This window comes from Chlamydotis macqueenii, chromosome 16 (genome assembly GCF_036417535.1).
Source record: "Chlamydotis macqueenii isolate bChlMac1 chromosome 16, bChlMac1.mat, whole genome shotgun sequence".
NCBI lineage: Eukaryota > Metazoa > Chordata > Aves > Otidiformes > Otididae > Chlamydotis > Chlamydotis macqueenii.
In genome coordinates, this window is record NC_141571.1 from 10594059 (window position 1) to 10607533 (window position 13475).

Sequence of the window (13475 nt, forward strand, 5' to 3'; positions counted from 1 at the left end):
GGCTCCCGGGCTGGGAAAGCTGCTACGAGGCACATCCAGCAAGTTGTGTGTGTTTGTGGCAGAGCTGGAAACCAACCGGTATTTCATGATATAAGGCTGGACGTGTTGAAGTTAGTGGTAAAGCTTCTGTTGGCTGCAAGACTGGCACTGTAAAGCAGGATGATTTTTTCTGGTTTTGGCTTTTTTTTAAAAAAAAAAATTGTCCTCTTGCTGGAACTACCTCTGACTTACACTGGGTCTAAATCCAGGGAATTCGGACCATACGGAGAAATACCAGAGGATCTTCCTTCTCAAATTAGTCTAAGCATACAAAACCTGAGTTTAGGTCAATAAAGGTCTTTCCACTGATGCTTTGCTGGACTTTAGATCAGTGCACAAAGCAAATTTACTTATGAATTTGTAATCACTTGTAAGAGATGGTAGTTAACTCCAAAATGCTGATGATTTAATACTCTGGATCAGCAAATACATCTACATAAACTGGCACAACTCCGTTCACGGTTCAAAGTAAACAAGAACCCCAACATTGCTGTTATGCCCTGAAGATATAATGTTTAGTTAATACAGGGATTTAGACCATTATTTTTTTCAGCTGCCTCCATAGCAATGCGGTGTGGTATCCACAGTAGGAAACCTCATGCCAGCAGCATCTCTGAAATATGCTAAAACAATCTAAATTAGAAAATGTCAGCTTCTTGGCTGATGTTTCCTTGGAGTTTCTTTTTTCCTTTCTTGTGCCTCTATAATTTTATTGGGATGACTAAATCTCTGAACTATGTTAGCAGTAAACAGAACTAATTTACCCCCTGCTTCTTTGAAACAGCTGCTGACAGCTGCACTATAATTCAATCATGGATCTTTGCAGCGCAGTCTGCAAAACATATTCATATTTTTTTGTATTCTTCCCTCTCTGTTGTATTTGGACTGAACGAGTCACACCAAATAGCAACATGTGCTGATTTTGCCCATACATAGAGATTGATCTACATGAAAACAGAGGCTCGAGATGAAATATTGCCCAGTCAGAAACGTTTTTTGGATATAGGGAGAATAACCACACGGATACACAATGTCGTTGGGGTATCTTTTGTAAAGCTGCAATGTTTTATTTTACTAGTTTGTACAAAAGGCTTCTGACAACTGCTCTATGAAAAGAACCAGAAACGTGTATGCATTTTTGCCAACTGTTAATAAATATCTTCTTAAATAAGGAAACAAATGTGTTTAGGAACCGAGAATAGCTTTTCCTGGATGTGATTGAAAAGGAATTCAGAGATGGAAATAAATAATTCTTCTTCCGCTTGTGACAACTATTTACACAAAAATGTACAAACAGTGAAGCTGATGTTGAGCCTAGCAACAGAAATCCTGTTATTATGTTTAAAAAAAAAAACAAAAACAAAACAAAAAACCCAAACAAAACAGAAACAATCCCCACAAAATATTTAATATATGAATCCTATACAGCAAGATACTGTGGTCCAAGTTAAAAATGCAATACACCAATGCAGTGACCACCAACACTGAAACACCCGCAAGAAAAACTAATCCATGACTACTAAATAGTGGAAGTTCAGGCTTGATTAGCTTTTAACTTTCTAGGCAGCACCTTAACTTCCTTTAGGAGGTTGACAGAAGCACTGGTGTACATACGTATACGATGTCAGAAGACGCTTCCGATCTGTGATTTCAGTACCTCACTCCGAGATGCACCGAGGGCAGTTCTGACTGCAGGCTCCAGGGAGAAGATGGTCTTCAGCCGCTGTCCTGGAGTTTGGCTGGCTGTACCTACTCGGCCAAAGCCTCACCTTGGGGCAGTTCGGAAGCTTGCTGGAGTCACACCTGCAGAGTGTGTGTGCCACGGTGAGGCCGGTCCTGCAGATGTTTGAGTCACCTGGGTTGGAAGCTGGCACATCTGGCAATGTAGCAACTGCTCACCGAGGCCTCGGTCCAAAACCTGCCCCTGTCATGGAGACACTTCTACTTTCCCATAAGCCTACTCCTACACCAATTGACTTAAATAAGATTAGAATTAGACCATCAGAAAGAAGTTTCCAATTTATTTCATAGACAGTAATTTTTTTCTTCTTTTGCTTATTCTTTTTAAAGCGAGGCATCTGGTCTGGATTTGATCTGTGACTTAAAGGAAGAAGAGCAATGACTGATTTCCAGAATCAGGCAGTTGTGGTCATTTATCTTCTTTCTGTAATTCTCCTCTCAGGCAAGACATGGAGCCAAGTTCCCACTGTGGCTCCATCACCCTGTCCACTCGCCGCACACAGAGAACCATCTCCAGGGATTTATTATGTTCTGGACCCATCTGTTGGAGGTTTAGGTTTTTGAAGTTCGGAGATTTAGAGCTGCCTGTGCTGTGGACCTGGTGTTTTATTGGACAGAATTTTCTTTTTCATCTCTCTGGTGAAATGTATGCCAATTCTACTTTTGTAATCACAACGTATGCCAAAGTTTTGAATGTGTTTGTGATTGGTTACTGCTACTTTGTATTCTTATTCACAACAACTTTAATTGAGTTTTAATTACATAAGTGCAATGTTTGTGTAACCCGCAACTTTTAAAGAAGGAAAAAGAAAAGCCTTGAGGGGATATTTTCTTGCTCATGGTTCCAGCTTGTTGGTGTGGCTCTTGAAAGTGATTTATTTTTTAATTAATTAATTAATTTTTTTTTAAAGATTAAGCCAATAATAGAGCAGGGGTTTATCATAAACACTGACCCTGGGCGGCAGGGTTTCCTAGCTCGTTTCTAGCTGAGTCTGTGTGGTGGTGGGTGTACATCCCAGCTTACGGCACCTTCTGCGCCTGAGCCTCCATGTTTTCACAAAAGCATTGGAACTCGTTCTGTCAGTGAAGTCAATGGACACTTTCTAAACAGGAGCAGGGTCTTTAGCTGGCTTTCACAACTCCGTAACTGCGTAGCATACTCCAGCTAAACGTTTAGGTTTAATCCCCATTTCTTAACTTTTTCCTGCTTTCCTATTTCAAGTTCATAGCAAATTCAAATTCTTTCTGGTTGCTAGAGGAAATTTCCTTCCCTCTTGGATGAAAAAAGCATACCCAAAAAGTCTTGCTTTTTGGAATTATTTTCTTCAGTTCTTTTGCTTGCCAATTAGATTTTTTTTTTTTTTTTTTCTTTCTTAGACTGATCTGTCCTTTGAACTTGCATTAATCCAGATACAGCTTTTGCTACTGTAGTTTAAAACTGGAAGTTGCATGTAATTAATCTTCGCTTTTGCTTATGAAATTGAAGCAAACAGAGGGATGGAGGTGGTAATTCTCTAACAAAATACCTGTTCACTCCAGGTATATTTTGTTCACTTACTTTATTGCAAACTGAGTTACAGGAACTACACATGCTTATTAGTCACAGCACATTTTCACCTTGGATAGATTATTATTTTTTAACTCACAATCAACACTGGTGAGTTTGCAATCTTCAGAAAGACCCATTTGCAAAAGTATGTATTGTAGGAGCCAATTTTGTAGGCAGATTTGGTTTTAAATGGTTTCTCTTGCTTGTTTCAGTTTACAAGCTCATTGTCTGTAATAAACTCAAACAAAATGTGTTCAAATGCCACTTAAATCCAGAAACTGTTCCATTGTCTGAACTTTCAGAAGCCCAGTCCTAAAAACTGTTCGGGATTTTTTTTAAACCCATTGCTGGAGTGCTAATCTCTTCTCCTCCCCCACATCGCTGTAGAAAACCACTCTTTACAAATAACTTTTTTTTTTTTTTTTTTTTCTTTCTTACAAATCTAATGACAGCCACATGCTCGTACCACCATGTTCCTGTATTTTTTTAAGATAACATTGGAGCTGTCATCAAAGTAGAGCACTGAGATGGCATTGAGTTGTGTAGGAGCACAGCAGGGTTTCGGCACAGTCTCTGGGTTTATAAAGTGAACCTGGGGAATGAAAGTAGAGGCACGTTAAGATTTATTTTTCCCCTCTCCTCCCCACGTATTCTTCTTTCCCAGGCAACTTTGTGTCTGTCCCATACACTCGCTCAGACATATTTGGAACACCTGGCTTTGTGTACAAACATCTTGAGATGTCCCCTCCGTGTACGGGGGCTGAGGCACCCACCGAAGTCAGACCTAGTTGGAAATCTTTCAGTGAAGCAGGTTTTCATTAGAAAATTCCCATTTGTCAGAGCAGTCAGAATTCTGCAGAAGTGTACCAGTTACGATAAACTCTGTGGGACGTGCGGGCGAGGTTTTGTGAGAAATCCCATCAACCCTGGGCGGGGGCCCTGTCCCTGCAGCTAGCAGCACCGAGACCCAGCTGGCGCCAAGGGCTCTGGTCCCCTGTGCTCCCAGCTGTTGGAGGGGGAAGAAGCAAATAAAAAGCAATCTACCATGACAAAAACAGCCAGATATTTATTCCCTTGGAAACATAGATGCTTCTAGTTTCCCTAGTACTTTTTGCAACATCGTCCCTTAGATATGCAGAGGACACGGGATGTAGATGAAAAGGTGGAGCGAGCTCCTCGTGCCCTGCAGATGTGTGCAGGGGCCCTGGGTCGATAAACTGGAACGAGCTGGGTAGGCGAGGGTGCCCAGGGAGGTCAGCTGGGGGTGCTCCACAGCCAGGGTACTCAGGACCAGCGTGTCTCCTGGCCCATGCCGAGAGCACTGGTGCATTGGCTCTGGTGATGCAGCTGGGGCTGAGTGGCCCCCAGCCAACTGTCCCCGGGAGCATACACACTGTGTTGTGAGGACACGCCAGCTCGGGGCTCCCATCTGGACATCTTCACGCAATTTCATAAAACAAATATACCCACAGAGCAGCTGGGTGGTGTAATTTTGGGATTCACTGACCCCTTCCTCAGTTTGCTCCCAAATCTGCTTTTGGCAGCAGCATACAGTGGACCCTCGCAGAGTCTTTCCAAGAGACGCTGATGGTTGGTCTCACTTCCAGCTCTTTCTGTCCCGTGCAGTGGGACAGTACCACCATTAAGATGTGTATCATAGGGCTCTCTTAAACTGGAGAGAGCATGTCAACGCTTGCAGCAAGGCAGGGTAGTTCCTAGCCAACTATTAATTCAGGCCACTTGGCTAGACATGTTGAGCCAGACGCTGCAGGCATCTGGACGAGCTAATGCAGACCTTCCTTCCCTTGTTAGCTTAGAGATTTTTTTTTTTTTTTTTTTTTTGTGTATAAACTTACTTCTGAGTAGCACCTATCAGAAATCACTCTGTACAAGGAGCTACAGTGCACCTACCAGTGTCTGTACAATGGCATGATTTGTAGCATTCATGTATGAATTCAACGGGAAAGCACATTCTCCTTCACAGTAATACGCAGCATAGCCCTCTGGAGCGATGATCCAGTCCTTGGTTAAATTGGAGACGTTAGATTGTGGAGACAGACAAACGTACAGTGAAACAAAGTAGAACAGCATGTATATCTAACAATTCATACATCTACATACAATTTCAGTAGCCTGCCAAATAAAAATGTGGTACGCTGGCCTTTCTAATGCTTACACACCTCTAAATCAGCTGCTTTTCCTGGAGGGACGTATCCCACTTTGGAAACATGCTCGTAAGAGTCCTGAACTGCAGGGTTTAGTTTTTTTAACCCAGCTGTCCACAAGGACCACTTCAACCATCGCTGAAATGCAGGTACAAGCTTTCAGGAATAAAAATGCCTTTACCAGCATCTAAAAGAACTGACAGATGAAACTGGAGAGCCGTAAGCGCGTTCAGCACTGCCAGAGGAAATTCAGGGCCACAGTTTCTCAAAAAGACCTGAGTGTGTTGAGTTTCTAGCCAATATCACACTAAATATTTGTATACCCTAGCTTTGCTGAAGCACTTCTTAACCATACTAAAGGTAATATACTTTTTTTTTTTCCCCCTCAGGGATAAAAAAAAAAAAAAATCCAGTTATTGCCTTGATCTCGCTATTGCAGCTCAGTAAGTGATGTGCAAAGGCACGGCAGCTCACAGCCCGGTCGCTCGCAGCCCTTACCTGCCACCCCAGGTCCCTGAAGCTGACGTAGAGCTCGTGCTTCTTGCAGGCTTGGCGCTGGTCACTGCTGCTGTTCTCTGCAGAGGGGAAGGGGCCAGTGAGGCTGGGCTGCCCCAGCACCTACGGCCCTCAGCCATGCCGCGACAGGGACCGAGGTGTCAGTGCTCATCTGTTGCGCTTGTCGCTTTCTTTTGTTGTTTTGGGTTTTTTTTAACACAGTTGTAGTCATAAAATAATGGCTGGGTTCAATACATAAGAAATGCCCCTCTGGCTTTTTGTGCAAAGCCAAAGAATGCCTGGGAAAATAACTTTTTTTTTTTTTATTATTATTTTTCCCCTGGGCTTCCTGTGACCTCATATGGGCAAAAACCAGATCTCTCTGGTTACTGCCTCTTATATAAAAAGAGAACCTGTGAAAAGAGTGACAGGGAAAAGCACCCTTTACCTATTTTCTATATTCTTTAGTGTCTCCTTGTTACTGCTGATAGACCTTCAGGCCTACAAATGCAACATATGACACCAAGGCAATGTGAAATCTGTTCTGTCCAGTGCAGCTGGATCCAGATTACAGACTTCTTGCAATGGGTGACAATGCCAAAGAATAAAGCATGGGTCTGAATTGTGGATCTGAACAACCGTGACTATCAGTGCAGTTTTAAAGTTGTGTCTGTCCTGGATGTAGAGCCTGAGCTGGAGACCCGAGTAGAAGTACCACAAAATATTTTTTCAGCTCTTGGAAACTAACTCAACATGGGGTCCCCAGGCTGGAAGCAGGACACTGGTTACAGGGACTTTTCTAACCTATTTGCAGAAGTAAGAAATTCTTCTGTCCACTACTCATCCTTTAAAAATTGAATTGATATAGCAAACAGATGACGGAAATGCACGTTTAAATGCAGACTATCTATGCTTGGGGGACTGCAGAACGCAGAGCTCGGAAACATAAGCCATGGAAAACCATTTTAAGAGACTGTAGGATTTCAAGTGAGAGGCACAGAAATACGTACATCTGTGCAGGTCAGATAAGCCACACCTATCACCAGGGCTGCAGAAAAACATCATTAGTCCTACCACAGGAATGACCTGACTAAATGTAGGGAAGCTGCAACGAAACCGATGGCAGAGAGTTCTCCCACAGCCTTGCAGGGAGCCCCAAGCAACCCAAGGTGGAAGGCAGGTGCATAAGGTGATACTGTGCCCTACGCTGTCCTCTTCCTTCCACCTCTTCCAAGCTCTCCTTCCATGAGGAAGCTTGCAGAAATAGAGCTGGAATTTGCCACTGTCCCTGCACTGTGGTTCCTGCTGGGAAGGTCACCAAGGGCCCGTTATTCTGAGGTATCTTGTAATTAAGCCACGTCTTTATTTTAAATGCCTGACGGAGTTTTCTTCCATATTAGGAAGCACAGCTCCCCCCAGAATAGCTGCAGTTATCCTGAGCAACAAATGGGTTTTCCTCTTCTGTGCAAAACTTCTAGGACTATGAAACTTTTTGGGGGCTAAACTTAAAATCACAGACTCTGAAATCTACAGCATTTTGATTCAGATCCACTGAAATATGTTACTGTTTTGATCACTTACTCATTGGTTTAATGCAATTATCTTACATTTCAAAATGAGAATTTATTTCATGTGGGAGAAAAGGAGATTTTTCTGGTTAGGTGCCTTTTTAAAAAAAAAAATAGATGAAGAAATCCCTCAGTTTAACATTCTTTCAAAGAAACATTATTTTTCTAACTTTTCTGGAATAATTGCTAATCTGAAGTAGTTTCAAACCAGCAAGAGAATGCTAGTGGTAGATCAAAGAGACAACAAGCAGATTGAATATGGGAGAAACTACTCCCATGTGGTGTCAAGTTCATCGGAGCACTATCCCACACCCAGAAACACTGACCCCGCACTGTACCTGCGATGTTTGAGACCCGGAAGGCTTCCTGGTTCTTTGGCGTTTTTGATCGATTCTGGCTCCTTTGCTTCCCTCCTGTGGAGCGAATACTGCGGAGATGGACCTCGGTGGCTTTGAAGAAGGCTACCGTGAACGGCTGCTTGTTCTGCGGGCCGTGCCTTCCAATAAGACCCGCCAGTTTGGGATTGATGCTTTGCCCTTAATAGCAGAATGGACTGATAAGAGGGCTTGAAGTAACTTTTCATTTTCAGCAGACATAGTAAGGACAACAAGGAGCTATCTGGTTGGTAAGGGAGATTCCTAGGCATGTCTGCATGTGCTGATCCACCAAGAGCCTGGACTTAATCGGCAAAGCTGCTTCTAACACGAGCAGCTCAGCACAGCTAACTTCATTTTATATCTGCATGTAAAAGTTACATAAAATAGTCCTACATATAATTATTTTACCCTAAATCCGCTTAGCATTAACTTTTCTTGCATTCTTTAGAGGGGTTTCTTTAAGTTCACCAACCTATAATTTGAAGTGATCCTATAAAAGGAATCATAAAACTCAACCCATAGGAACACTAAATTCCCACTGGAAGGTTATTAACTTAAAATAAAAATGCCTTGTATGAAATGTTGACAGTGTTCCAGATACACTGTAGCTGCAAGAAACAAATAGTGCAGATGTTCAGAGACGTTTTGCTTATTGCTCTATCTCAGCACTACTGTACCCGATAACTCTGTTGGAAAACTGTTCATTACTGTTCGTGCTTCCTTCATCCTGGGCTTTTAAAATAATTTTATTTTTGATAACAGTAGTTTCTATGTAAAATTAAATCAATTCTTTACAAAAGCCACAAAGCAATTTAACGTTTCTCCCTGTTGCCTCCCAAGGGTGCCTGGGTGCCGTTGTGAAATGCAGGGGCGATAATTAGAATTATTCTGTTCCAAGCTACTGGGTACTGCTGCTAAGTCAAAGCTATGTTAGTCGCTTTTGTGATCCTTTTGCTAAGGACAGAGCTTGGGTCTTGTCAGCCACGGAGCAAATATGCCAGAGGACAGCTGATGCTTTCCTAGAGGAGCCCTGAAAGGCAGCCGTTCACTGACAAAAATTCCCTTACCATATCAGTTTCTGACTACTGTGTGGAAAGAAGCTGGTAACCTGAAGTAGTTCTAGATAATTCTGTAACTGCTGTTTTTAGGATGAGTAAAGTAAATGCCAAGGCTTATAAATTATTTGCCTTAGGGATTGTTTCCATCTTAGCTCTTGCGTGTGGCCAAGATTGATAAATGTGACAGACCAAGAAAAAAGGGGCTGTGGTCAAAGCTTGAGGCCAAGAAATGGACCAGCCTTGGTTGGAGTCCACTCTCTGTTTTTCTGTGCAGCCCAGCGAGTCCCAAGCTGCAGTCCATGGGATTTGCAGAGAGGACTGGTTTAAGAGGTGTTTTAATGGGAGCTTGGCAGCAGGAAGATTTCCCAGCGTGGCCAGGCCTTGCAAACTAGATAAATGAAAACTAATCTCAGGCAGGGCACCAGGAAAGCTTGGGCAAAAATAGCAAACGCAAAAACCCATGTACGTAGATTTATATGTGGACACACATCAACAACTTCTCCACCTTCTACTTAAGCTCCTTTCCGGAAACTTGTCCAAACAGTTTTCATTTTAGACATTTGAGGCTGAGCCCACAAAGTGCTTAAGCAAGTAGCTAATGCTAAATATATAAGTAGTTCCACTTGTGCTCAGGCTTTGCCAGATCCAAGCCTTATTTCCTGAAAACAAGCTCAGCTGCAGGAGTTGGAGCTCACTGAGTATTGCTCCTACGGCTTCTCCTGCCCCTTCAAAGAAGCCTTTCTGCTTCCCAAAGCTGCTTAAACTAGCAACTTCATCTACAGCTGTGGCTTGTCCAGTGTAAATGATTTTACCTTTACTGTCTCTAGAGAGCAGGTCAATGGTATGCAGGGAGGGGACCCAGCTTCACACTGAGGTGTTAATTCCTCATGTAACACCAACATGTCATGTTCAAGAGCACTATGATGGCAATGTTTCCTTAGGGGGGAAAAAGGCATGTAATGCTCTGTATGTGCAGTATTTCTTTTTAATAAAGATGGGGGGAAAATCCACTTTCTAACTTTCCTATACATCCAGAAAGCAAGGTTAAACCAAGGACAGACGTGCAGTCCCCGTTAGACAATGATAAACTTCTCCCAAAAGAACTAAAGCTCTGCTCTTGAACCAGAGGGCACGGCTTGATCTGCTTTTATGGACCTGCTTTCTTAATACTGTCAAAAATGGGATCTTGAGTAATAAACTAAGTAAACCGAAGTGGGCAGCTGCTGTTTCCACGTGCTGCTGCCGAGCACGGCACATCGGGTGCTGGGCTGAGAGCCCGCTGAAGGCTACTGAGTCACTGGAACATTGCTTTTGCTTGCTGCTTGAGCTGATCCCAGTTTTCTAAGAGTAAACAAATACCCTTTGATTCCACCCTAGTTATACACGTTGATAGACTTATTTGGCAAGACTATAAAGAAATACAAAGATCAGTTTAATTAATTTCTTTTGTATAATTTCATCTGGACAGTGCTTGTGATGTCAGAAGTTTTTCTTTTACACAGACTGTATTGGCTTCATGGTTAGAGTTCTCTATATGTAATGACAGATACAGAGTTGTTTTGTTTTTCTAATTCACTGAAAGCTTTGAGGGTTGTCCAAGCATATAGTGTTGCACCAAAATCCTGCTGTGTTTGCAGCAGATGATTTTCATATGAAGTTCAGGTGTAAAAGCAGCTTGCTTGTTAGCACACACAGTTGGTCTAAATCCAAAATGACACTTGGGGAGCAAGGAAGGACATGTCCTTGCCATTCAAAAGAGAAAGAAAAATTCACGTGTATGGTGGAGAAATGTGAGTGCAAAGGTGTGCTGCCAGCAGACTTGGTTATAGAAGACAAGCAGACAATCAGCTCCTGTATGTCTATATTTACTTTTTAAACAGTGAAGTTGGCTTTTCTAACTTTAATGACAGGCTGAGTAAAGTATTGTGTTAATCTATTTTAAGAAAGCAGCAAGTCACTTTGTGTATTATTTCAACCCTTTACAAACTCAGCTAGATTTTTCAGGAGTGTAAAAAGAAAACAGATTCCTAATTTTCATTGAGTTGAATAACCGATGAGAATGCACTTATCACTGAACCTGGGAATTTCTGTCTTTGAAAGCTCTCTCTGTGACAGATCCGGCTGAACGCTTTTACGGGTCCACTCCTGATTGCTGCAATAGAGCAGACAGTTACTGTAAGCTTGTGCAAAGCTGCAGCATTTCCTGGGATGCAGGATCCTGAAAAGTCTCCACTGAAATCTGTAACGCGTTCCTAAATCAGCTGCCTTCCTCCTCAATGCTGGAAAAAGGGATTGACTTGCTGTAAAATGACTAGGTGAGGATGGGGGAGGACCGAGCTACAAGACGACTTTATCAGTAGAAGAGTGAGTGTGATACTGTAGTACCCATAGTGTTTACAGATATTAAGCCCACTGTCAGCTCTCCCTTTCTGTGGATTCTGGGCTGGGTCTTGATGGTTTTCCTATACGTGAACCACAACTGCATGAATGTGCCATGACTGTGGACATAACTTCTGTATTTCTGAGTATTTCCTTTAGGAGGGAAACTGGAAACTAAAAACAAGGACAAGTGTTTGAAAATGAGTTAAGCTTGTCTTGGCTGTTAATTTGCCTTACTGTTTTAGCTTTAAGAGTTAAGATTAACTTGTAAATCAGGTTGAATTTGAATCTTTATAAAAGATGGCAAAAACCATCTGTCATTGGGGTGTGGAGTAGTAACTTCCATGGTGAAGCTCCTGCTTTGTATCTGTGTTTGGGTTTCTGCATTCACTGATCACTCAGAAAGGGCAGGTTAAAACAAACCCTGTGCTGTGCACCAATCTGCGCAGCTCTCCTGAGTAAAATCAGACTCTCCATAGGTTGCCTGTTTCAGAACTGCTTTGCACAGTCATTATGCAAAATAGTACTTACTGGAAACATTTAGAATCTTGCATAAAAACCAATAGCAAGTGATATCACAGATGTAAATCTGGAGAATGAAAGTATGTCCTTGGGTAACTACGTTCACGGTATTTATAATAGTCTTGAGCTAGGTTTTGCTTAACCTCTCCTGTGAGGTAGCCAGGCAGTGCCAGATGGTCGCAGGTCCTGGGAACCCCCTAGAAGATCCAGGGTACTTTGCTCTTCTTGCACAAGTCTCCAAGTGAACATTAGGAATCTTAACTTTAAGACAAAACAGCAGGACATTTTAGCTGAGACCTAGTTAGGAAAATTCCCTACCTGATTCTAAACACATCCTTTCTGGAGACGTTTCAGAGCCAGGTCTTCCCACCTATTCCCAAACCTCATGGGTTTGTACCATAAGCACGCTGCAGACCTTGGAGTCCAGACCAGACATGACTTGACTAGTCATTTCTACCGCCACAAAGGAAATTAAAATGGTTCCTAGCTGTTTTTTGAATTTGGAAGCCTTTTGTGCCAATTCACATCAGCCTTCTACATCACTCAGTTGTCTTTTTGCACAGAGCAAAATTTCTTCCTCTCTCCTTGACTGGATTGCACTACCTGCAAATCAGCCAGCAGCATTTACATACCTGGAAGGGGATGTGTACGTAGCTAACACTGAAATGACTCCAGACAGGTTACCAATCTGCTTAAGCACTTGAGTACATCCTCAACCTGAAATACGCCTCTGGTTTATCTTTTTTATTATTATTTGCATTTTAGGCAAATTCAGGAAAAATATGCTTAAGAAATCCTATTCAAAGGAAAGAGCGGTGAATACTTAAGGCTTCCCCTGGCTGGGAATCGTGTTGTTGACACAGAGACTCACTGATTGATGTTGGTGTCTGACACTCACCATCGATGCCTTCCACAGACAGCTGCAGGCCAAGATTGTGTTGGGGATTCACCACCCAGTGATTACTGGTTGCAGTAATGTCAAACACCAGCCACCCTTCTTCTGCGGCCCAGATTGTCCGAGAGTCGAGCAGGAACAAGTCTGAATCCCTGAAAAAAAAAGCAGCGTAATTCCCAGTTACCCAGGCTTTCCACTGGAGTCCATAGGCATTCACATACGTGGTTCGCCTTCCAGCAATAGGCAGGTGATTCCGGAGCTGTGCTGGCGTGCTTTCCCATCTAATCACCTTCAGATGAAGTGCTTTTCTTCCCTTTAAAAAAGGGAGGATGGGTTGAAGCAGAGTTGAGGTGGTTTTGGGTTACTTTACTGTTACAGTTAACCTTAGAGCTGCTGATGCAACTTCAGGAAAAAAAGGCTTGCCAGGCACAGATTTGCAAAATTATTGTTTGCATATGCAAACTTGGTAATTGGGCAGACAATGCTGCTCATTATCCTTTCCACACACAATTTCCTGACTTCTATGCATAATTGTAGCATTGGTGCAAGCCAGCTGGAACACTGGTGTGCATATATTAACATATGTAATGTTTTTTAAAATTTGTTCATCTGAGGTTACAGATGATGGATTGAGGCAGTAACCCTCTGCACAGTCACAGGTCTCCACTACTTTGGGTGGCAATTTTAT

At 42.6% G+C, this 13475-nt stretch overlaps 1 protein-coding gene across 1 annotated transcript in view; it reads right to left on the reverse strand.

The window, feature by feature from the left end:
• Positions 1 to 1074: 1074 nt before the first annotated feature.
• Positions 1075 to 13475, reverse strand: part of BMP7 (bone morphogenetic protein 7) — a 47596-nt gene continuing 35195 nt past the window's right edge. Inside the window, exons 3-7 of the mRNA XM_086760900.1 lie at positions 12791 to 12939; positions 7895 to 8092; positions 5992 to 6068; positions 5240 to 5350; positions 1075 to 3920 (exon numbers count right to left, since the gene is read on the reverse strand). Coding sequence (XP_086617026.1) covers positions 3771 to 3920; positions 5240 to 5350; positions 5992 to 6068; positions 7895 to 8092; positions 12791 to 12939 — 685 coding nt within the window. The 3' untranslated portion in view covers positions 1075 to 3770. The remainder of the gene's footprint in view (positions 3921 to 5239; positions 5351 to 5991; positions 6069 to 7894; positions 8093 to 12790; positions 12940 to 13475) is intronic.